The following is a 27,056-nucleotide window of genomic DNA, read 5'->3' on the forward strand; positions in this document are numbered from 1 at the left end:
CCTGGACTCGATTTGTAGACCAGGCTGTCCTTGAACTCACAGAAATCCACCTGCCTCTGCCTCCTGAGTGCTGGGACTAAAGGCGGGTACCACCACGCCTGGCTCTCTTACTACTTCTAAACACACGTTTAAAAAAAAAAAGCACTGGAGAGATGGCTCAGAGGTTAAGAGCACTGACTGCTCTTCCAGAGGTCCTGAGTTCAATTCCCAGCAACCATTTGGTGGTTCACAACCATCTATAAAGTGATCTGATGCCCTACTAAATAATGGGTAGGGGAAAATGTAAAACTCTTAAACTTGAGTTCTGCTTTCAGTATTTTTAAAGGTCAATATTTCTATCATAGCCTTCTAAAATAAATAAATATTAGACTTGGAACATTGACAATTGAAAAATAAAACAGATAGATGAATGTTACAGCACTTCAAGTCCTATGGACAGGTAGCTTCCTCTCTCCTGCGCCAAAGCACAGTGCTGTGGAAAGCTACCCCGTCTTCCAATCCCTATGCTTCAGGAAGAGAAAATAGTGGCATTACTCATGCTTGACCTTTCAAAGAATGGCTGACAGATGGGTGTACATAGTGGGGATGTGATGAAATGAGTCTCAGTTCCTAAGAAAGCAACTTTGTTGAGCCTGGACAAAGCCTCCTCTGGACGAGGTAGCCTAGCACACGAAGTGTGGGTGAATGCCCCACGCCACAGTGTCTTCTACTCAGTTCCTGCTTGTTGTTTTTCTTCCCCACTCTCTAATATAAATAAAAAGCCAAAAAGTAGTAGTATTCATGAATCGTCAACTAATCTGTAGTATCATTGTACCTCAGTAGTTACTTCCAACTTAGTGGACAAGTTTTAGAGCCTGCGAGTCACTTAGGACAAAATGAGGAACTCCTAATCCAAGTATGGAGAATAAGAGGAACAAAAACAAAAACAACAAAAAAGGCTTTTTCACAAAACTATACAAGAGACTAAGAGAGACTGCACAGGATCTAAAACTAAAAACAAGAGAAACTGAGAAATCCACTGTGCACCTGAGCATTGTTTTGGTCGGCTTTTAAAATACAGATGCCTACGAATAAATTAACATTTAGCATATGCAAAGGCGGCAGGGGGGGTAAGTAATATATAAGGTTCTGGAAAAATAATTACTGTTATTTAAAATCTTTATATTGATGAACGTTGATCCCAGTATATAAAGAAAAAGTAGAGATCATTCACTAACCCTGAAGGCAAAGAATCTAGGCTGAGTATTAATTTTGATCTATATAGCCCATGATAAATTAATTGGTTCTTTAAAGCCCAATTTTATTTTACTATAAAAATATAAAAAAATATTTTCCAAATACCTGTATTAAATATACTTATATTACATATAAACCATATATGCATGTATATGTATATATATGTATACATATATATAAAATAATAATCAACAGATAGCACTTCAAGGTCAGATTTTGCCACAAACTGACAAGACAATCACAGGTAAGCCTTTCATCTTCGCCAGATCTTAGGCTGCTCATTTTATTCATTTGTACAGCAAACCTAATCTGAGTGCTCTGAGAGGCAATGCCAGTTAGCGCAATAAACTGATCACTTCCTCATCTCATGGAGCTTACTGTGTCATGGGAGACCACACAAAGAACAGTTGCATAGTGTCTGGTGCGTATTCTTATAAAAATGAAGCGACTTAGTTCTCTCCAGATTTAAGTCTTTGCTTGTGGATATAAATGTCAACAACAACAACAAAAACAAAAAAGAGGCCCATGAGTTCCCACTCAGCTGTTGTTGAGGGTGTTAAGTGACTCTTCCTAAAATGGAAAGAAAAACTTTCAAAAACCAGTGACATCAATACAAAGGTTTTGTGTATCACAAAAGCAATGGTCTTTTCCTCAGATGAAAACTTAAGTTTTACTGTTCAAGGGCAAACTGTTGTTAAAGGAAAAAGCGGCCTCACAGAGACTGTTCTTTAATACTCCTGGATCCACTCACTCAGAAGGTGACACAGACACATCCTAGCACACAGTCAGAAGTGATATTCTTGGGCTGGAGAGATGGCTCAGAGGTTAAGGGCACTGATTGCTCCTCCAGAGGTCCTGAGTTCAATTTCCAGCAACCACATGTTGGCTCACAACCATCTTTAATGTGATCTGATACCCTTTTTCTGGCCTGCGGGTGTACATGCAGGCAGAACACTGTATATGTAATAAATAAATAAATAAATCTCTCTTTAAAAAAAAAGTGATGTTCTTACTCACAGTCATGCACCGAGCTGGCAAGTGGACACAGAGCACCTCTAGTAGACATAAACAAAACGTCGTATTTTTAGCCTTTACTGTATTAATCCTGTGAACACCTGTCATTTCCCCCACAGCTCAGAACTACTGAGAAATACAGTCATGGCGAGTTAGAATCAAGGCGAATCTCTCAGGTAGCTCTATGAAAGTATCAGGATCAGTGCATACCAAAAAACCCTTCTTTGAAGGCTTTGCCCAGTGATATATAGCCAGTAAAATCCTGTTTGGGTCACTTGAGAAAATAATCATCTGAAAAACAAAACTATGTTTTAGGGAGTCCATTCGGTAAATTTGACAAAAGTTGTCTAGCAAAATTCACTGAAAATTATTAGAGATTATTTATAATTAGCATAAAATTGTTTAACGAAAAAGTTTTAGAAATAGCTTAACCCAGAAAGCAATAACAAAATTGAAACTATTATAAAGATAAGCTTTATACTCTTTATAATTTTTATGTCCTTATAATTCCTATAGACCTAATACATCATAGATATCAGGAAGATACAGTTTTTAAAATCCTGTGAAATTCTACAGGGTTCAGGTCATACTCTTCCTCAAATTTCTCAGGTGAAGAAGCAAACTTTCTCAGCTTTTATTGGTTTTAACCAAGAAATAACAAGAATATTAGTTTTATATTCAAATACGATGTTATTTCTAATTTGAAATATGATAAGTAAAAACCTCTTAGCTCCATTACCTTAGAGCTAAGTCTAAGAAATTAATGGTTTTATTTAACTATATGATGCTAAATTTATTGGTATAAACAAAATTTCATTAATGTATATAGAAGAACCCTAATAATAGGGGGTAGACAACTTAGAAATCAATATTATCATTTTACATATGAGAAAACCTCTATTAAGAGGGCAAACGGCACGAGGCTCTGGAATAAACACGCTCCTTGGGATGCCTAATCTTTGCCAACTTGAGTAGATTTGCAAGCACATGGGAGGCTCACCTCTGCACACGTGTGCGCATGCATTTCAAGAATATTAGCTGAAAAGGAAGAGTCACCCTGACCAGGTCATAGATTGGGTCCCAGTAAAAACAAGCAGAGCACTGGTATTCATGTACGTTTTTTGATAATGGATACAATTAGACCAGCTGCCTAATACCCCTGCTGCTGTGCCACCCCTGAACTTCCTTAAGTTACTTTGGTCATGTGTGCATCACTGCCACAAATACATAATACACTGATCAACACCCTACCCTGGCCCATCATAACTCACCAGAGACCAGCTATTCACCCACTCTGTTCCTTTGTATTTTATTTTAAACCTAAACACTTGAAGGCTAAAAGTTTAAATCCAACATATTAATATATTTCAAGGGCATGCTACTTAGTAAAAATTGAGGAATGCTGAGAAAGCCACTACGTACGATGTTCACCAGTAGAGGAAGTAGACACCTGTTGGCCACATCTAAGAAATGGACACTCACGAAACTCTTCTGTTCCTTCCTCTATTATTGGGGCTCTATGTCCATCTCTGGTGGACAACTCTGAGAAAGCAGGTGGTGTTCCAGAACATAACAAACAAGATGTTGAGATTTGGAAGTAATGTCCTGTGAGCAAGAGACACAGCTTTGGAAGACCTAGACATGATGGCGTTTGTATGGGATGCCGGAACTTCAGAAGCCCAGGCTAAAAGATCGTCAGCTCCAGGCCAGCTTTGGGCACACCATTAGTTGTAGACCAGCTTATTCTAGACATCAAGACCTTGTCCCAGCGAATCAGGAGAGGCAACTTTCTGGAGTCCCACAAGTAATCTTCAAGTACCCAAATGCCGCCACATACGTGGGAACCTTAGATTTCCGCAAAGGCAAACCTGGCTACCACGAAAGCATTTCAAGACTGTTGAAGGTAACAGGAAAGCATTCAACATGAGTGCTAACACAGATACCAGACACTCCTTTAAAACACATACAGTGCACAAAGTTTGGATTAATGTGGCAAAAGAACCCACCCAATGATCCGGGCGGTGATGGCACACGCCTATAATCCCAGCACTTGGGAGGCAGAGGCAGGTGGATCGCTGTGAGTTCAAGGCCAGCTTGGTCTACAAAGCGGGTCCAGGACAGCCAAGGCTACACAGAGAAACCCTGTCTTGAAAAACCAAACACACACACACACACACACACACACACACACACACCAAAAAAAACCACAAACAAAACAAAAACAAAAACAAACAAACAAACAAAACAAAGAACCCACACAATGGATGATTACTAAGCCTTGGAAAGGTCCTTCGTAGAGGCTTGTTTGCCCATTAAAAATCACAAGGAGTTTAAAAAACTACCACGGACTACTTAAAATGAGTTTCCTGGGGATCTAGACTGGGCACTGTTTTATTTCCATTTGGCTATTTAATTCTGTCACAGGGTTCTAGCACAGGGCTACAGGTGAGAAGCACTTCATTAGTTTGCAAATGAGGTAATCAGAGAAGAGTTGAACTGTAATTTGAACTCAGGAATTTTAATCTGCTTTTCTTTTTCCTTGCAGGGGATGGAACTCAGGGTCTCCCACATGATCAGCAAAAAAAGCTCCATGGTTCAACTATTCCCCTTGCCTACCTGCTATTTTGAATTCAGTAAATCACATATTAGGTATACAGTGTTATGATATGCATGAATCTACAAACCCTACAGGTATACAGAAGGGAGGAAAGTATGTGCTTTATTCTTTTTCCTCAGAGTACAGATTCTGATTTATTGTTTATTTTTCTAATTTTATAAACCCTGAAAGAAAAATCAGTACAGATTCTGATTTATTGCTTATTTTTCTAATTTTATAAACCTTGAAAGAAAAATCAGTACAGGTTCTGATTTATTGCTTATTTTTCTAATTTTATAAACCTTGAAAGAAAAATCACGCAAAGCTCATCTCCATGGGTTTTGCTTTCAACTGTGACAAAGGATTTTCTGCTGAGCAAGTGCTCCCCTGCACAGATCCTCGTCAAGCAGGTAGAGGATTCCTCTATTCCATCTGTGCCCGAGTGGGGCTGCTTGGAAATGTCTTTTCCACCTACAGCAAGTTACCAAGAAGAGACTTGATACCCTATGAGCATATAGAGGGGGAGGTAATCCCCCTCAGGAACAGTCATAGGGGAGGGGAATAAGGGGAAATTGGGAGGGAGGGAAGAATGGGAGGATACAAGGGATGGGATAACCATTGAGATGTAACAAGAATAAATTAATAAAGGAGGAAAAAAAAAAAGAAGCTTACACACTCTGCTCACCAGAGATAAAAAAAAAAAAAAAAAAAAAGGAATGACTACAAGCTATTTTTGCTTGGTTTTAAAAGTGTTAATGTGTGACAGAGAATAGGGTAATGGATGGAGAACCAAGAAATACAAATACCTGAAATGGGATAACAGGTTAAACAATAAAACGGTAAGGCTAATAACGAAAGGCTAATTCCATAGCTCAGTACCTATAACACTGACACTTCTAGTAACTAGTACTGGGTATCACTGCAGGGTTAAGGTATCCTGAGGAGGGAATGGGGATGAGAAACAACACTTTTCATCTTAGGGATGGGAACTGAACTGAAGGCCTTGTATATGCTAGGAAGCTCTCTACAACTAAGCCAAATCCTAGCCCACCAACAGGTACTTGAATAAGACACTTTCTCTCTCCTCTGTCTCTTTCTTCTGTCTGTCTCTGTCTCTGTCTCTGTCTCTGTCTGTCTCTGTCTCTGTCTCTGTCTCTCTCTCTCTCTCTCTCTCTCTCTCAAACCCATTTTCCCACTTAGCAAATGAGAGAGTTCAGTAACATCTGTGGAAGAATTTTAATCCAACAACATAGCTGCTCTGGCAGGGTCTATGTGACCTGGCTGGAATGCAGACAATATCCTGGATTATGGTATGATCTAGAGGGAAGACAGACAGGCTCTTTGTACATACCTTTAGTCCCTAACAATGAAGTTAAGGTTAGTTTATAAAAGGGAGAACCCATGTTTGAAAGTGGCATCTAAATGAGGGGCAGACAAAGTGACAAACCAGAGAAAGATTTGACAGAATGAGTCAGAGATCAGACATGTCCAACTCTCATGAGAACAGCTGAGAAAAGGGAGGGTACTTAAGAGCAGTTCAGAGAGGTACTAATAGTAGCAGTAGCAGTAGTAAAGTGTATGTGTGAGTGTGTGTGTGTGAGTGTGTGTGTGTGTGTGTGTGTGTGTGTGTGTGCGCGCGCGGCAGTTTTACTGGGACAGTACAACTGGTTCTGAGAAGGAACCAGAAGATTAGAGCATATTGCCAGAGTTAGCTTGAGGACAAGCAGAGCAATTCAGTGAGAAGCCAAGAGAAGCTGGACTCAATCAGTCAGCTTGGAGAGGAGTTTGAGCCAGAACAGCCTCGTTGAACCAGTCAGTCAGGAGTTCAAAAGGAGCTAGAAAGGATGCACTTATTCAACAATAAGCCTCCGAGACAATTGCTTCTGGTGAATAAAAGTTACGTTTACAAAGATCATTTTTGTCATGGAGTATTTTGTTTTCTCCGTCAACGGTTATTGACAGTTTTGCTTAATTCTCTATGAGCATATACAGGGGGAGGAGGTCCCCCACAGTTATAGTCATAGAGGAGGGGAGTAAGGGGAAAATGGGAGGGAGAAAGGAATGGGAGGATACAAGGGATGGGATAACAATTGAGATGTAATATGAATAAATTAATAAAATATATTTAAAAAACAAAGATCATTTTATGTATAACCTTCAGCTCTTATCCAGTTGCTTAACATCCTAGTTGGCTGAGATCACTATTCCTAGATGATATATATTCAAATCCACAAGTAACTATATTATAAGTAAGGTCTGCATTACATTTAATACTTTAAATTGATCTGAACCATGAATTCCATCGTAGAATAAATCACACAACAAAAGAAATAAAGGTCTAAAGTAGCATCTTATTCTCAGAATCAATATCAGTACTTTAAGGTAGCCAACGGAACAACAAGCATTGTATAGGAGAGGGCTGGTAAAACTTTAAGCAGACTGATCGTGTTCGACAGACAATATTTTAACCTTTCTTATATTATTAAAAATTTCCAAGTAGAAATTAAATTATATGGAAAAACAGAAACTCCCTCAGTCTCCCCTTGAAAAATCACATTCCATACAGAATTCCAATATTTTTCATCAAAAATTTCATCTTGTAATATTTTCAAAGATAAAACTACTTAAAGAATAGGTATAGTTTTTTTCTCTATTTTTAAAACAGGCATTAAGCACTAATATATCATAAAGTATTTGAAACTTGGACCAAAAGCTCATTTCTCCTAGTGATTTAACTAATAAGCATATTTGTGCCTCGATAATCATTTTGAATGACATATTTGGAAAACCAGGAAAAACTCAGTTGGATAAAAATTTAGTGATAAATATCTTTAAGAAAGAAAGATGATTAAGTAATTAAAGAATTAATTCAAATTAGAAACTCTGCTTAGCTAAAATTGGAAGCAAAAAAAAAATGCATGAGTCTTTCAGAAGATTTAAAAGCTTTAGATAATAAACAAATCTCTGTAGAAGAAAGAAGAGTAGATATACAAGAAAAAAATGGGTGTTCTTATGCTTAATTATTAGTTCTAGAATAGTTGAAATACCACGAGTATTTAAAGAAACACAGGGCTGGGCAAACCTGGAAAAGTTCAATTGTAAATACAGTGCATTTTTAATGCTACAATGAACCAGAAACTATCCTTAAACATCTGTGCCTTATTATAGGGCTGGAAATGAAAGAACAGATTATATGCTTTGAAATCTATTTCTTAATTTCCATTTTTGTACGTCGAGTGGCTTAAAGATAATAGGCCCATGTGTATCTTTTATTATTAATAAGCAGAGCTCTAGAATTCGAGCCTACTTTGGATGGTAAACTATAAAACAATTTTAACAGATTATAAATCAATTTAAATTATGCATGTATGATTATGTGGAAATAAAGCCATGTAACAATGTGGAATAATGAAATTGAGCAAATTAAACATAGTTTTATGGTAAGAAGAGTTTTAAATTTGCTCAGCATTTTAGTTAAGGTCAAGTGTAGTATCTGTTACTTGTTTAAACCAAGTATGTTTAAAGAATATTTAAAAAGTGAAAATGGCACTACAAGTTGTCTTTAGAACATTAGTAGTTCTTCCCAAAAGTTAGTGAGAAATCATAGAGAATATGTTAGCAAATTTGGAATAATTGATGCTTGGCAATGATCTTGTTCATGAACAAGCTCACACACAAGAGTTTGCAGACCTGCTGGAAGATGTGAATTAGCGAGAAAACATTAGAGATGAGCAGCCTGAGGAGAGGTTCTCAACCCACAGCAGCAGCTGAGGTACAGGAGTATATAACCTTAGGCCAGCTTTCTCCATGGAACCCAGCTTTTCCCACCTCTTCTTCCCAGCATTGCTTTCCAAATGGCCACAAAACTCGACACCGAGTGGGTCCCATGTTGCCTGTGTATCCTGTATCAACTCACCCTGGATGGCCACCATGATGCTTTCACTAGCACTGGGCTGTGACACCCAATTCCCTCGCTCTTTCCTCAGAATCTGATTCCAGCTCTAGCGCTCTTGTTTTCCACTCCACTCCTTGTCAATTCTGACAGCGTTCAGTGAGCTTATCTAGCTACAGAGATGAAAACGTTTTGGTGATGCATTTGTAAATTTCTCGGGTAGAATAATATATCATACCATTAGCCTTGGTCTCCCTGGGCCTTTCAGCAGTCAAAATGATCATACTGTATTGACAACAGAGGTTGACTGGGTGGCCCTGGAAGCCGGACGCCCTTCCTCAGCCTACCCTTGATAATTTCTCAGTGTGTTCTTATCTAAAAATGTAAGGGACACCAGTCCATCCAGACAGCCTTTCAAGATTCTCTATACATCTAGTAAAACGGATCTTACATTCGGGACATCAGCAAAATGGCCCCAGCAAGGAAACTCCCCGAAGAATCATCCAGAAATCTTCCATCACCATTACACTCAATTGCCCTCTGCTGATAACTAAGCCTCATTCATGCCAGCCTCAGTGAGCATCTCCTCAGAGAAGCAAATTAACACTCCCCCACCCCCCACCCCCCACCCCCCACCCCGCCCCAGCTGCTCCAGGTTCACCATGACATCAGGGCTCTCCCTGGATCTCCTGTAGGTCCTCAAAGTGTGAATTCATGTGGGTGCCTCCTGAAAAATGGAGTGTTTTAGCTCCAGGGAGAGGCCTGGGGGCACAGCTATCAAGAAATGACGCAAGAAAGGAAATTTAAGATTTCCAAATCTATATAAGGGAGGATTAGATAATGTTTTCTGTTGTTTGTTATATCTTCGAAAACAAAGCACTACGCAGGTCTGTACTAGCATGAGCGGAGTCAGGGGAAATGAGACACTGGGAGTAAGTACTAATTATGAGACAGATGTACTGACTTTGAGTCCAGAGGATGTGTTAACATTCGATGTAAGTAAACCTCATTTAGAACAAGCAACAATATATGTTATTATTGCATCAAGTCAAAACTAGAACTATTTTCCTAAGAGAAACCAAGCGGAGCCCAAGCTCAAAAGCAATTGAGTCTTATGTCTGCCAAGTAGGTTGCTATAGACTTGAAGCAGTGAACCTGAGTGGCCAGGCATGGTGCTCTAGCACTTAAAGAAACCAGAAAAAGATGGGCACTGACAACGTGGAAAAAGAACCACTGAGCTTATATAGCTATGTATAATCATGCTGTCTGAAAATGAACTTACAAATATACAGTCTGCGTGTGGTATATGGAAATACAGAGGCCCCTGTGATGATCTTCCTAGTAAGTTTTGGCTCCTGCTGTCACTCGGACATGATGCTACCCCTGTGCCCCCAAGTTGCTATCTACCTTACTCTTAGCTTATAGCTTGTAGATCACATCACCACTTGATGCTTTTTCACGGGGGCTTAATTATTATAATGATTACACTAGAACTATCTTTTTTTTTTTAGCCAAATTATAAAACCAAAGAGGTTTTTTTTTTTTAATTTACCATAAAGACAAGGGCTGGTCTCTATTATCCCATATAATAGTTTACAGCCTGGAATTACAGATTTTAGAGGGTTAAGTTAATTTCCTAAATTAGGAGTCATGTTCCAGAGAACTGACATCAGCAGCTGTCAGTGGCTATCAGTAAAGTGAGGCATATTGTCATTCCATTGTAATACACATCAAGTCCACAACCTCAGAGATCAGCCAAAGTCTTAACAAATACAGGTTTCTATGCTTAATTTTATTTGATGAATATTATTAGTATAACATTTCTTTAATAGTTGATATATACATTTCTCTATACACTTTAAGGAAAACAAATTTTCAAATGTTTATATTAGAAAATTACACCTTAATTTTTGGAAGATAAAGAGCACCTTAGGTTCCCATGTTGAATTGGCTTTCTACGGAAATAACCAGTTATACTGCAAACGTTTTTTTTTCCCCTTCACTTGTGCAGGGTTAGTGCAATTTATTAAATATGTAAGTCCTGCCAGTGTAAGTTTAGTTCCGGAAATAAAGCATTCTCTAAATAATAAAACGTGGAAATACCTAATAGATGGCAACCTCATCACCAACACCAACACATTAGATTGTCCTTAAGATTCATATACATACGTTTTGTAGCTTTCCTCATATTTATTGCTTTAAAATAACAGCAGGCTGAAGTTTTAACAAAGCCATTATTATTTGATAAGTGTACACTGTGGATTTCACATAGATTTTGACATTCAATATTCATGGCTAGCTCGTAAATATTATTAATTCTCAATTAAGAAATAAGTAAGTGGAGAGAAATCATTCGCCCAAGGCCACAGAGTTAGTTTTAAGTATCAGGCGTTTTACGCTTTAATGGAAGGAGAACAAACCTCAGTCTGCCTCCTTAACAGATGCGTGCTTGTGTGAGGGCGTGCAAGTTCATGTGCTCCATCACAAGTGATACTCTGTGACCTTTTGGGCAGAGGGAGCATTTATTTGATTATCTGAATAAAATATAACAGGCCCAACTTTTCATTGGTGGGCTACTCCCAATACTTTGCTAAAACAAGCAATGCTGCAATTTCTGTCCTTTGTACACAATCTTTGCACATTTCACTACTCAGCATATTTTCTTTTTTCTTTTTCAAATAATTTCTTGTTTAAAAAAAAAACCCGCTGATTAAAAGGAGTCGTTATCTATGTTCACTCAGCCTCCCTCTAACATTAACATCTTACATAGCCCAGAATAACTATCAAACAATGACACCAGATAATTCATTATAAACCTTATCTAAATCACACCACCTCTTTTATTACTGCCCTTTTCTACTCTAGGATATTGACACTTCTGGAAAGGAGGAGCGATTTTCCTGGAGTGTATCACTCATTTACAGGTGGCTAATGGCTTTTAGAGTTTACAATGAAGTCAGACATTTGGGGAAGGATGCTGGGAAATAATGTCTTTCTTACTATTTCAGAGATGTCAAGGTGGCCATGTCTTACAGTGGTGATGTAAACCTGGAACGGACCACTAACATGGCATCCACTGGGTATCTATACTGCAAAGTTAACAAATAATTAATTTTTATAAATGATTTGTAATTATTTGTAAATAAATTTTCTTTGTAAACAATTAATATCTTGAGAGAAATACCTTGGCTATGCAACTATTCTGTTTCTCCAACTTCTCCCTATTACCTTGGAGATTGGACAAGGGTCCGTAAATAATTCCTGTGATGTCTAGTAACGGTGTCTTTGTACATTTATTATTAAATCCCTCTGTAATTAAAAAGGCTGCCCCAATTCCATCACTGACTTTTCCTTGGATATTTATTGTAGTTTGTGGGTAGATTTCGGCACTGTCACTTTCTTCCTTAAACTGTTCCTGCGTGAGCATTTAGAAGCTCCTCTGGACTGGATCTTTCGGCAGCCCCTCCCTCCTTGCTTTGTGCACTTCCATCCTTTCTGGAAATACAAGAGTGCTTACTTCAATTTGTGTTTTTCTTCTCCAGGACTTGCTCTATCCACCACTCCAGGGCACCACAGTTCTAGTCTAGTGAGCGGTGGTTCGGACTGACAACTGGGTGGTCCCTTGTTCACTGCTACCTAGGGTAAGTGACTGATTGTAGCCTTCTTAGTAGGTGGGGCTAGAAAGCACATAACGTGCAGAAGCCTGTGCCCGTAGAGCCACGTACATATATGCATGTATACATCAAACCCTATGAATTTACAGATAATAGACCCACTGCAATGTGGTGTCACTGAGTTTAGCCTTCCGCTAGGACAGAAATCTAGCTAGTAGCACCACAAACATATTGCTTATGGTTTAATCCCCATACATATGTACCATAATAGCTTCTGAATGCTAGTTCCTAACTTACAACAACAAATCAATAACTGAAGTGTCATGGCTCTATGCTGATCTTTATTTTCGCCTGCACAAAATCCATGAAAATATTACATTTTCAAAAGTGCATATGCTTCTTCACCTAAACATTTTTCAATATAATTATAAATTACTTTATATAAAATTTAGATAAGTCTATTGGTATTATTCTTATTTTCATTTTGAACACCCCTATATTAAACCTGATTGGTTTCATTCACAAATCTATACTATAGTATATTATGGTACAGGTTATGCATGGTATGGTATATGGCCAGTCAAAAAGTTATCAATTTATCTGGAAAACGAGTCTCAATGAAACACTCTATGAGAGACCAAAGAGTAAGTCCATACATGAGCCCAGATATGAATCACTGCATGTGCAGGGCTACACGTGTGTCTGCGGTGTGTGCCCATGGGCATGCGCACGTAGATTCAGCTTTTAAATGGTAGCACTGTTTTCAGAATAACATGATTACAAAACTAAAGTATTCACTAAAATTGATTTTCAAGACTGAATGGCTTCTCAAAGAAAAATACTGCCCCAAATTTCTATTTCTTGTATCTTTTTGGTCTACACACACACACACACACACACACACACACACACACACACACACACACACACATTATTTGAGTACCATCTTGACTATTAGAAACATATGCTGCACTACAGTAGGGAGGACTCTTAAAAGTAAGCTTTGAATTAAGTGTTACAAACAGGGGAGCAAGAAATTCTTAACATAACTTCTATTCTTTGGTACAGTCTTTAAAGCTCATTATTTTCTTCAGAGATATATAAGTAACTGACATCGTGGCTAAACAAAGACATAGATTCTGGAAATCAGAGCTATGGTGGAAACAGAGCACACAAAACATGAAGAGCATGTTTAAGGGCTTCTAGAAAATGTATCAGCGTTGTAAAGCAGTAAATGAGCAGAAAAAGACAGAGTGCAATGCTCAAATCAAGATGTCAGTAGAGACATAGGCAGGATAGTGACCAGAGACAAGAAGTCAAGACACACAAGAAAAGAGGCACACACAGTCATGAAGCGAGCTTCCTTTGCAGGAAACTCAGAGTTGAATTAACTCTGGTGGGAAGGATTTAGCACCAACACCAACTCAGATGGCGATGCCAAGAAATAACTGTTTTTCTTCTCAAAGTTATGAAAAGCCACAGAGGGAATGAGCTTCCTTCATGGGCCTGGGAATCACATGGCCAGCATCATTTCCAGATTTGAGTGGAAGGTGGGAAGTGAAGGAAGGAAAACAAACACTGGTGAGAGACAGGAAGAAAGACATGGGGAGACTAAGACTGAAAGGTCCACCACCAAAGGAAAGCGAAATTGATGCCCAGTGAAAGGACCCCGTAGCTTGCTGCCACCATAGCTTTCCTTTGCTCCTAGTTCTCATATCCAGCATCTAAAGAGTAGCCCTAGCCACACTGGTTTCAGTAGTTTAGATCTTACACATATACATTTAGAATGTTTTTAAATGTATTTTATTAATTTACTCATATTACATCTCAATTGTTCTCCCATCCCCTGTATCCTCCCATTCTTCCCTCCCTCCCATTTTCCCCTTACTCCTCTCCCCTATGACTGTGACTGAGGGGGATGTCCTCCCCCTGTATATGCTCATAGAGTATCAAAACATTTGTTCACAACTCTTTAAAACTCTTAAAAAGTGGGCAGGAAGTATTCACAACTTTTTGTATAGATACATAGCTTTCAAAACAAAGTATATGCAGTCATTTAAAAAAAACCATATTGCATAAAAAGTAAGATTAAACCTCAGGCAATACCCACAGAAAGAATTCTTCCTTTATATAGATTATCTACAAAACACCGAGTGACATAGCTGTGATATTTTATCAGACAAAAGGGAGATGCCACATGGCCACGCATCATTCCCCAGTCTGTGATTGTCTCAGGGTGTCAAAATCCACTAGCTGCAGTCAATGAGAGAAGCCTTGCAGGACAACACTGTGAGAGGGTCATAGTTTTATATAATGTCACATTCTTTGGATTACAGATTTGGAGTTTTCAGAAATGTAGAAACACGGAAATATATTTTTATACTTTCAAGTGCAATTCCACAAAGTTCTAGCACTCAATGTGAAGGTGGTACAAAAAAAAAAGATATCAGCATAAAACCGCCCTAGTCTTTTTAAAAATAGTACAACCATGACCAGTAAATGATCATAAACTTTTTGACATTTCTATTTTCCTACTTTGATTTAAAATAAAAATATCTGACTTCATGCTACACTGGCCCGAACAAGCTCATTGTATATAATAATTAACACACAGAGGATGCATTCATGTGGAAGGGCTATGTTGAATATATCACACCACTACTGCCCAGCCTCTCTCAACACTGGTATTTTGAGTCTCAATCACAATTGAAAATACCTCCTGTTGTGGTTCCAGAGAATCCATCAGAATTGTCTTTCAAGAGACGACTAAATTCTGTCCATAAAAGGTGATTTCCCAGATTGTTTCTCTTTGTCCCAAAAGCCCTCAACATTTTATATGTAATGCATATGGTGTGTGTGTGTGTGTGTGTGTGTGTGTGTGTGTGTGTGTGTGTGTGTGTGTCTAAGTATATGTGTAGACAGATGATAGATAGATATACTGTATATACATACAATCCTTGTGTTTATTTATCCAATGTTTATCTGAATAGTGGTGGTAAGGCTCTTGATGGATGGAAATTAGGTTGCTAAGCATCTGACCTTACTTAGTACAGAAAATTTACTTTGCATTTTCAAGGTTGAGCCAGTGTAATCACATAAGCCCCTCACAACATAGCTAACAACAGTCACTTAGTGTGAGAAGTGGAAAGCACAGGTAGGAGGAGGCAGAAAGCTGAGGACAAGGGGTGAGGGGTTGCCAGACAGATATGAAAAGTGGAGAGACTTAGCTCATCACTACTGGCTTTTAGGATGGATTAAGAAAGAACAGTCAATTCTAGAAACTGGGAACACTCCTGGCAAATAACCAGAAACGAAAATAGGACCTTAGTCTAAAAAACACATGAGGCTCAATTATATCAAGTTTGGAGGAACTTGGAAGTGAAATGCTTTAGTGCCTCTGCAGAGGACGGTCCAGCTTGAAGCTTGATTTTGGGCTGGGGATGCTAAAGCAGCAAAGCTGGCCATGTCAAGTCCCATCTCTGATGTAAGAACAACATACTAAGTCCGCACTGTTTCACATCACTACTCCCATGGCAACAAAGGACTAACACACCCACTTTGAGGCATATCGTACTTAATAATTCGAATTGCCCTGGCAGCTTGTGAAAATTACGTGGTGAGAGACTTAAACTTGGTAAGAGGGATGAACAGGGAGAGTGCATCAGGAGCTTTATCACGAGTCCCAATAACGACAGCATTTTTAGGAAGTTTCTACATGCCTGGGAAATTCCCATCATCACGTCCCTGGAGAAAAGCACTGTTTCTGTTGTTTGCTTGCTTGCTTGTTTCTCACCATCATGCATTGGTTGTGGCCACTTAAGAACTTCAAATAAGGGCTGGAGAGATGGCTCAGCGGATAAGAGCACTGGCAGTTCTTCCAGAGGTCCTGAGTTCAACTCCCAGCAACCACATGGTGGCTCACAACCGTCTATGATGTGATCTGATGCCATCTTCTGGCCTGCAGGTGTACATGCAGACAGAGCACTGTATACATACATAATAATAAATAAATCTTAAAAAAAAAAAAAGAGCTTCAAACAACAAAATCAACATGTAAAGCCCTGGTGTGAGGCATCTCTCATTTGTGATCTATGTACCAGTAGTCCACTCCTTTGCACTTTTGTGCCGTACTCTTCTGTAGGAACTACTATACCTCATTTATTGATGACATTTGAATGGCTTCTAATTTGGGACCTCTGTTAATAAAGTTGCTTTGATTATTCTTATAGTTTTTCTTTCATTTCTTTTGAACTGAAGCAACTGTAGAGGGTATGTTTAGTTTGGTATCAAATTCCAAGACCTTTCTCCAACACCCCGTGCTTTAATGCATGCCATCTGAGTAAGGATATTTTAATACATGCCATCTGAGTAAAGATATTTTTGCCTTTTACTTTTCTACCCTTGTCCCAGTAATTTTAATAGAAGGCCAGATCTGAAAATTACTATAACTGATTAAAAATTTTCTCCGTGCAGAACTAATGTATTACTCATCTCTGCTTCACCCAATATATTTAGTACAGCTTTTTATCAAGTAGGAACTTGTAAATCTTATTAAATTTCACCCGACTTTAGATAAACATGGCAAGTCTAGTAACTCTGCTTTGTATACACAGACACATTCCATGCATAATTCTGAGTAACACATTTCCTTATTTGTACTATTGTATACTCTATCAGAGTCTAAGCTACATGAGGACATGGCATGCTACCTGTCCTATGAAAGATTGTGTTCTTCCAGTCAGACATAGAAGTTAGTGGTAAAATAAAAGCAAATCTTTCTTTTAAGCTTTATTTGGTTGCTTTAATATAAAAAATGATCAAGGCTGCATTGTAAGACAGTTCCAGTCCGCTTCAGTTATTTCAACAAGTATTTTAAATTAGCTGAATGAATAATATAATATAATATAATATAATATAATATAATATAATAATTAATATAATATAATATATATGCCCCATGATATACAAAATATAGTATGAATCTGTAAGAACAGGGGCACGATGGAGCTGACCTCTCACAGGAATGATAAGAAATCCTGCTTATTAAACAATATGGTATCAAAATTCTTCTCTTTACAAAACCTTTAGCCTAAGGCTATTCCATAACACTAACAACTTGCAATGCAAATACTCTCTTAAGATAATATTTTGAGTACCCAATTTATGTTTTGGTAAAGGACACAACGGTAAGTGTTCATTTGCTCACTTTTGCATCCTAACGAAACACTTGCTTGAAGAATTAAGACACCTCACAAGGAGGTGCCTTGCCTTAGCAACAGGATCTGAGCTGGCTTTCCATTGCTGTGTTATTTTAAGTGCCGGTGGTATCCAAAGGGACAGCATGCTCGTTGCTCCAGGAAACCCCTTGAAGGATGGGAAATCCTTGAGACTAGGAGATAGTGCAGGGCAGCAGAATGAACGTGTCCACTTGACAACGGGATACTGAAGGGGGAAGATTCCCCTTAAGGAACATCCTTCAAAGCTTCCTCCTTGAGGACCAGCTTTCATGGTACCCCTGCAAGCTATCCATCAAGGGAAACAAACAGTATTTCTACTCATTATGATACCTATGAGCTCAGAGATCAGCATGGCACAATGACCCTAAGGTACAAGAGTGTCACACGTACCTTTTTGATAACCAACATCTCTCTAATTGGATCTAAGGCTTACTCAACCAGAGGGAAACCATGCCTAGTAATGGAAACCTAGCCAACTAACCAAGGCTAGTGAAGTTATGGAATTTGGCAGGGAACCTACAACTGCCAACTTACTAAACCAGCATAGTGCCTAACTACATTCTAAATATTTATTTTTATACCCACAGCTAAGTGTAGCTCTCAGTCCTCACCCAGTAGACATCTCATTAAGACAGATTGAGCCTATTAAAGAAAACTACAGCTAATCCAAATGCACAAAACCAGAGGTAGAGTGGTGCCCAGTCTCAACTGATCTTCAACATAACGCCTGCACCTATGGCTCAGGGATGGCTGCACAAGAGTTGGCAGAAGGCCTGGAAATGCCAGAGAGTCAAGAAGGTTCCTGTGAGACCGTGTCTCCTAGAGATGTGAGAAAAGCTACACAAAGTCTCCTCAATGCTGCTGCTAACCAAGCACAGTGAAGCTGACCCTGAGCAATGATGCCATTAATGGGCATGTTAAGATGAAAGGGGAAAAGGCTATAAGGACATGTAGCTACAGGCAAATGGGCAATGCTGACAGGAGAAATGTTCTTCCCCAGGGCAAGGCTCCCCAGTTAGTTAGTCAATGTCAGGTAGGCAGCATTGTCATATACAAACAGGTAACATTATATGAACTTCTGAGCAGGTATTTATGTATTTAGCAACACACACACACACACACACACACACACACACACACACACACACACACACACCGCCACCACCACCACCACTGCAGCCAACAACAACAACAACAACAATAACATATAGAGAAAAGAACATAAATTAGAAAGCAAATAAGGGGTGCATAGGGGAATATTTGAAGGGATATATAGTAATTCGAAAGAACATTTAAAAAGACTTCTGTGAAAAGTATGGATAAATGTGGCTTTTGGTGCTTGTGAGAAAGCAAATTTTAGAAAAAAAAGAGAAGGGGCAAATGAGGAGGAAGAGAAAGAACCCAGAAGACCAGTTCTACCTATGGAAGCTTTGAGGGAAAGAGTAAATAATTTAAATCAATAGATAAAAATAGGCAGCCCTTGGCATCCATGTGGTGTTGGTTCCAATCACCCATCCCACCCACAGATAAGCAATGTGGCAATCAAGCACCCCACATATAATACTGTAGCGTTTCTCCATGGCATTCACCCATCTTCCTGCGTATTCCAAACCATCTCTTGATGCCATAATACTGAACGTAATACGAATGTTATAGAAATAACTGTTATACTATTTAAGGCAGGGGAAACGATCAGTACATGTCCAAGACAAGTTCAATTTCCCTACCAAATGATTTTTAATCTGCTTGCTTGTTTCATATGCGATTGCCTAACTACCAACAGGAACCCAACACAAACAGAGAACGAAAGTTCCAGCATGATTTGGGGTAAGGAAATGATTTATTCTGTATTAGCTGATTTTCTGATGGAAGCTAATTTCTTTAAATGCAACACATCTTTATAAAACAGGGTGGTTTTTTTTTTTTTTGGCATTTTTTCCAAATCTAACTCATACTCCCATCTCCTAATGAAACGAAGCAACAACGCAGCAGAACGTTTCTGATGACTCATTCCACCCTTTACTTTGTAGCGCTAGAAGACAGCCACTATGTGAGAACCTACTCAGAACTACAAGGATTCCACTTAGATGCCTCCCACTCTCAAACGGTCCATTTTGTTCCCACATCATTATCAGCTAACTTCCTGCTCCCGATGCGCGTGTTTCCTCTTAATCTTTCCAATTCACGGCCAAGCTGAAAAGACAATGTTTTACCTCAGTTTGCGGCATGGTGGTATAACCGTACTCTCAGCACTTGGGCTCAAGAGGATTTCTGAATCTGACGTGGGCCTAGGCTATGCAGCAAGTTTAAGGCTAGACTGGCCTATTTAAACATGAGACCCTGCCTCAAAAATTCTGTTTCGTAAAAATGACTTCAGCTTGAAAGTTAAGAACCTCAACACCTTCATTTAGTTTGGCTTGGGTGTAATTGGATATGGCTAACTATTTTGTCAATGAAACACTGGCTCTAGGACGTTTAGGTCCCTCTGTGTCCCCTTTCAAGTCTTTGTATCCATCTGTATTTACAGAGCAATGTGTTTAGTATGCAAATGAAAGGGATTAGACAGGGGCTAGAATTGTAGCTCAGTGCCTGCCTGGCATACACAGGGGGGATAAATGAAGGGAGGGAGGGGAGGAGAGGGGAAGAGAGGGAGGAGTAGGAGCAAGGACAGAAAGTAGGGAAGCAAGGCTATTAAAACGGTTACCTTAATTGTTACTTGTTCTCACATTATTGTGTCTGCCCCGTGGAACTGATGGGCACGCAGAGAGTTATCGCTACAGCCTTGAAACTGTTTCCCTCTGTCAGCTATGTTATTGTAGCTACAAATTCCTCTAAATTAAAACGTGTTCCACTGTTCCTTAATGAACAAACATGATCTCCCAGATTTTGCTGTGATAGCTCATTCAGTCTTGGATCGATCTTGTACCTTCAGGCAGTCACTCCTAGAGGCCTCCCAGGCCCTTTTGGTAAGTCACAAGCAAAACAGGAGGTTCAAAGAACTGACCGACTTTGAGTCAAGCCTGTGTGCTCCTGTCTGAGTAGCTGTAAGAGCTGACCTGGAAGGTCGTCTTACAGTGTTTTAAGAATGCTCCAAACATACCAACATTCACAATTCTGCGGAGGCACAGGAGTATGAAGCCTTGTAGGGCTTCTGTGTGGTCAAATTAAACACAGAATCTGCCCCGGGGAATCACTAATATTCCATTACAGTACACTGAACGATTACTACCACCCCCACCCAAACTTTTCTCTTTGGAGAAAAAAAAATCTGTTTGTACTTTTTAAGCAGCATCTGTTCTGTCATACGGCTCTAATAGACTTCTTTGGGGGAAGAGTTTTTTTTTTTTAATTAAGTACAAACATGATTTGTAGATTTTCAGCTGCTTGAAAGTACCCTCGTTATCATCACAATTTCTCATTCAAGGTCTGAACCGTACAAAAGGCACCGCTGTTCTCTTGTCCATGGTGGTTTCAGGTCCGAAAGCAATAGCACACCTCCAGACTTCCATGGGGAGAGGCAGAAGCCTGCCTTTCATTACACAACTCAGCTTGATTTGCCATACTGGAAAAAAAGAAAAGGCAGCAAGAGTCTGTATTTTGAGCCACAACCTTTAATGCTTTCCTCTGTAAAAAGCTCACTGAGGCTTTCTTTTCAAAGGCTCTCCTCCTTAGACTAGGATAAGCTTCTAAGCCCTCTCCTCCATAGATACTGTTGCTACCAGGTCTACGTGACCTTCTCTTTGAGAGCTCACCTACTCCAGGCAGCAGTGGATGCTCTTTTTATAGCTACACTTAAATACCACCCATAAGTTCCTATTTTCAACTACATGCTCTGAATATAACTCAGATCAAGCATTTTGGAGAATTCGCTTCTGGCTTTTCATTTATAAAAAGTTTAGACCTGTTTCAGACTGAGGGCCCCCTTCTTCCTCTCCTACTGTCTTCTTGGGCATGATCTTTTGAGATTGTTGCTATAAAAAAAGAGCAACTTCCTTCCATTTAGATCTGCACTTCTTTTGCTGGCTTCTTTACTTGCGCATGCTTCCTTGTCTAAACCAGTAGCACAAGAGGAAAACAAATTTAAGAGATAAGACTTGAGTTTACAAAGACAAAAGCAATGTAAAGAACATTCCTGGCACTGAATGGATTTGTCAAGACCATCTACTGTTTTCCGACTTTTTTTGTGTGTGTGCCAAGCCATATTCCGGTTCAAAGATATCACGTAAGGAAGTTTGAACTCAACAAGGAAACTGAGTTTTCGCTTCTGGTACAGAAGTGGAAGGGCAAGGATACTTCATGATCCCTCATGAAAAATACAGCTACAGGCACGGGGCAGATGTTTTATTTTTACAGTGAAAGAGATTAAGGAACAAAGAAGTAAAATGAATATTAACACCCCGTCCCAGATTCTATCACTAGAGGCATCACTAGCAACTCTCAAACATGCTTAGTGCCCAAGACTTTCACCATCATGTCAGTAAGCCTTGTTCATGATGGATGGAAATACATTACATCTTAAAGCCTCTGTTCACTCTAAGAGGTGAGCTACCACAACCACATGCTAAGCATGGAAGCTGAGCAGTCATGGGACCAGTTCCAGGGGCAACATCCTGCTCTTCAGATTCTATGCTGCTTATCTCAAAGTCTGCCATGGCGGGTTCTGATGCATTCATTTTTGCATATCATAGAACATTGAGAAGACGATTATGTTCTGCCTACTTGTTTCTTGTCAAATCCATTTGGTTAGAACGCAGTAAGAAAGGCATGGGGGGCGGGGAATCTAAGCAAGCAGTCTAGCTACAGGAGCTCCAATAAGAGGCTCAGAGCAATAACCCATTTACATGCCCATGAATACTGTGGACTCTGATATACAAGGTAGTGTTACCAACTGGACAATGGTTTTATACTGCTCTTTTTCCACTCAGTACTTCTTCCCAACAGATCTCAGCAACATCTTGAAGAATAATAGGTTCATATTGCTGTCCAGCTTTCAACTCTTCAAAAATAATAGCCATTGTATTATTGTTTTAAAGACTGAATTTGCTTCTGTATAACTCACAAATATCAAGACACATATTTATCTTCATAACAAGAAAAAGCAAAAAAAAAAAAAAAAGGAGAGCCTACTAAAGCCCTATTGTATTTATACCCTAAGTTAATCAAGTTTATTATAAGCTGATGACTGTTTCATTGTTTTTAATTTCGATACTTATATCTGAGCTATGGTACATGATATTCAATACTCTAAACGAATCAGAAAGAGCTGTATGATTTCATTAAGCCAATCTTAATCTGATGCCTAATCTGCCCCCCCCCCTTTATTTTAGTGAACCTGCTTATTTTTTCAAGCTTGGAGTTATAAAAAATAATGGATTCCTTGTGCCTTTATATGGTCCCATTCTATCTTATTATTTGTAAAAGAATAATATATCGTCTCTAGTAACAAGACTAATAAAATCTGGTCTCACTTATATTTATCCAATTATATTTGCATTAATTCACTGAATCAAATACAAAGGGAAAAGGGCAAACACGTAGAGGGCATGTTGAAGCAAGGAAAAGCAAGACTTCATGGTGTTTGAGGTCAACCTTTCGGTAGGAATTAGGGGAAAAAAGGGCAACTGTCAGTGTTACGCTTTTGGTTTTCCCCCACTGCTGAATGCCTCAAAGTAGAGGTCCAGAATGGAGCTTGGGAAGTAAGCCATGCTTTGCTTTTGTGTTTCTACAAGAATCCTTACAGTGCTTTTTTTTTTTATCAACTCTACATTAATAGGCCCTTTGAGGATTTGAAACTTACAAGAAATTTTATCTCTAACTTTTCAGACTGCGTTTGAGTTGTTTTTGTTTACCCTTACTTAACAGTCATAACTGAAAGGAAAAAAAACTAATAGCTATGAACCTGCATCATATAATTTTGTATTTTGTAATTATGTTTCTTTCTTTCCCAAGGAAACTCATTAATCTTTACCTAAGATTCATTTCTCTTTGTTGACCTCTGAGTCTGTTTAAGGTCTGCAACTATCTCCCCAAATTTTCCATCATTTTTAAATTGTATATCTTTTTTTAAAATACCAAATGATAAATTATATTTAAAACAAAGTGTGTATCTGTCAAGCATCCAGCCAACCAAGAAATAGGCACAGGAAGCCTATGTAGTTTTGGAAACTTCTTCTAAAAAGGATCTTTCCTAAACTCTGTCCTTGCAGAAAGCAATAAAGACAAATGCATTTAATTAAGAAATTTAGTGTGAGTCTACTCAAATAAATCTATAATAATTTAAACTTGGTGTTATTTATCTTCCCTTAATGAAATACAGCATTTGCACCATCCTATATCACACACTGAGACTATTTGTAGGAGGTAGCAAATGAAACAGAATAATTGTTTGAATGAAAAATAAGGCTTCTATCTAAAATACCATCTCAAGCATTGCCTGCTTTGGAGAAACTAAATAACCTACTACTTACTGGCTGGCTTCCTGCATCTAACTTTCTTTACATGTTGGATTATGGATATATACCTTTACTCAAAACAACTTACATGGAAAATTTATTTGCCAAAACACTCAAATTCCTTGTCAGGCTATTTAAGAGACAGTTGGAACGGCAATAACAGTTGTAGGAAGGGCCCAACTTGTCATCCATCCTATCAGTACAGTAGAAGGCAAAACAGAGCAAGACTTTGTACATCCTCTGAATTAAAGAACAGAGGTACACTTCTCATTTCCCTCATATACATATATTATGGGGTATTTTTCTTAATCATGTCTGTTTAGGCAGAGCAGAAAAGACTATATACTTTCATTTCAATATAGGGGAGCTGTTCAAACTGAAGAAAGTTCTCCTTGTCACGCAACAGTGTGTGATCTCTGAGAGCATGTGCACATTTTGTTTCCAGAATCTTTTCCCTGTCCTACACCACCTGGCAAACCCACAGGGACTTTAAAAAAGTGTCACCAATTATGCAACCACACAGAATCAGATACAGGTAACAAATGTTACTCTGGTCCAGAGAAATTTACACAAGTTAAATCTAAATGTAACTTCTGACCCAAGGAGATTTAAAAGCAACTAAGGCCAATGTGAAACAACAAAAGACGCAGTTTTTTTTTTTTAAAAAGTAGATTAAAGCATTTCTAATCATCAATAGAGTAAGCTATGTTTTTGCAAGAGGTGCATTCAAAGTCCTATATTCACTCTTATCATATTGTTAAAATCTCATAACATCATGATTGCCTATAATTTCACAAGTTAAGAACAGGATGAAGGAATTAAAAACACAGTTACTCAGAAACCCATGAAATGATACAGGCATTTTCGTGTTTATCTGTATGGCATACATATAATTGGAGTTTTTCCCAAATTAAAAAAAAAATGATAGTTTAAAAAAAAACAGAAGAGGGCAGCACATCAGAGTTTTAAGGAGACAGAAGAGAGGCGGAAGATCAGGTAGGGAAAAGGTTGCACACTCAAGAAAGAAATAAAGCCACACTGACTTCATGAGACTTTTCCTGAACTGAAACTGATAGTAAACACCGTTCTTATCATACTAAAACAAGCAAGTGATTGTGACGGGTAAGTGGCAGAGCGCTACTCTAACAGGAAACCCACAAATCACATAACAGCTTTCCACATAAAATGCCACTATTATTTCGAGTCACTGGATTATCCCTCTAAGTAAAAAACAAACCAAGTAAGATTCCCGCCCTCGAGGTTTATAGCTATGATTACAGTTGCAGGACTTCACAAATCATCAGGGCAACTCTTGTCAGAGTAAATAAAGGACAGCGTGTTTAGCTGAGGTGGACAGTACCCACTGCACCGTCCATTATCTATGATGGATCTCGACAGCTCCATCAAACGATATAATCTACCCAACAGTGGCTTACTATTAAGGCATAAAAGCTTCAGTATATTTTCCTGTCAATTTCCCTTTCTCATGTAGTTCATAAGAACACAGGTCCTCTCTTGGAAAGACTCCATCACTTCCCTCACTAATATGAGCACACACAAAGGAAGGAAGGAAGGAAGGAAGGAAGGAAGGAAGGAAGGAAGGAAGGAAAGAGAAAACACAACAAAAGACTTGTTAAACACTGTAGCTTCAAGAGCATGTGCGCCATATACTCAGCATGTCACAGTTCTATGACCTTTATTTAACACTCTCACTTGAAATTGTACTTTCAGAAATGGCAGCATCTACTCAGTAAGAAGCAACTTTAAAAGTAAAAATCTTGTTGGACTGTTGGACTTCTTTAGGTTGGTGACATAGGGGAATCTCACAGGACCATCTCCATAGAAGAAGAACTACAGTTAACTAAAGAACGCCTGTGAGTGGGGGAAATAGGCTTCCTCAGGAAGCCTGCAGTTGGTTATCCGGTAACACATGGTCAGCCCTAAAACATCGGGATCACATACATACAAGTAACAGTAACTGAATGGAGCAGGTTGCATTCACATAGCAGTAACTAAAGAAAGAAAGACCCTGGTTTCCAGGGAGAGCAAGGGGTGGAAATACATAGAAGGGACTGGACGGAAGGGGGAAGGAATGTAATTATATTTTAATTTTAAAATTCTTATTCTGTAGTCAATCAAAGCTACTTTTCTTCCTGTATTTTTCACCACGGCACTTTTACAACCCGCTGCATTAAAATCATTAGAGTCCAATAGTACCATACTTAATACCTTCTTTAATTTTTCCCAAATGTGGCCGAAGCCTCCTCTTTCTTTATGCGTTACACAGGAGTGGTGATGTGGCACAGCAGCGCAGCCCTAGCTTAGAATGCACCATAAAAATAGACTAAAAGTCACATGTACTAAAAGACGCCTCTCTGCACAAGCACATTTCCATCTCACAGCATGATTCAAATGTGCTACCGTTCTTAGGCAATTCTTCCAGCATGACATTGACAAAGGAAGCTATGTGTACCAGGACTGAATAGAGACCTGTAAAAAAATCACATTCTCAATATACACATCTCATATCCTACTTCTGAAATATTTATAATCCGTAGCAATTATTATTTCATACCAAATACGCCTTATCTATAACGCTGTAAAATCTATGAATGTCAAAGTTGATTTCATCTCCTTGAAAATAATCTGATGAAAACATGATGAATGTCACCAATGATAAAGCCAACTACCAATACTTCACTCACTGCCCAATCGCTTGGGATTTAATCAGTTCCCAGAGGCCAAAGACTGTCCCTGTGACTGAGAATACTGTCCAACATGCTCCAGAAGTCTACAAATGCTTGTTTTTAAAATAAAGATACACCTGTAACACAAAAAAACCACTCACTAATTAACTACCGGTATCACCACCTAGTCCATAACTCCTTATTTTCTCCACGTTACTTAACTATGATACAGATTGCTAGAGATCACTCACTTTGTAATCTGAAGCACCGAAACCAAAGCGCAATAGCCAATATCATCAATAAAAAGCAAAAACATAAACACTTAAGC

The 27,056-nt window shown here is 38.8% G+C and overlaps 1 protein-coding gene across 10 annotated transcripts in view; it reads right to left on the reverse strand.

Annotated features, from left to right (window-relative positions):
- Positions 1-27,056, reverse strand: part of PSD3 (pleckstrin and Sec7 domain containing 3) — a 541,746-nt gene that overhangs the window by 164,306 nt on the left and 350,384 nt on the right. Inside the window, exon 13 of one of the 10 annotated variants that reach the window (XM_084758406.1) lies at positions 17,485-21,151. The exons of the other annotated variants lie outside the window; for them this stretch is intronic. Within the exon in view, the coding sequence (XP_084614532.1) occupies positions 21,134-21,151 (18 nt within the window). The 3' untranslated portion in view covers positions 17,485-21,133. Of the gene's footprint in view, positions 1-17,484; positions 21,152-27,056 lie in introns of those variants that run through there. 10 annotated transcript variants of the gene reach the window in all.

Source organism: Acomys minous (assembly GCF_964271855.1).
Source record: "Acomys minous genome assembly, chromosome: 15".
Classification (NCBI taxonomy): Eukaryota; Metazoa; Chordata; class Mammalia; order Rodentia; family Muridae; genus Acomys; species Acomys minous.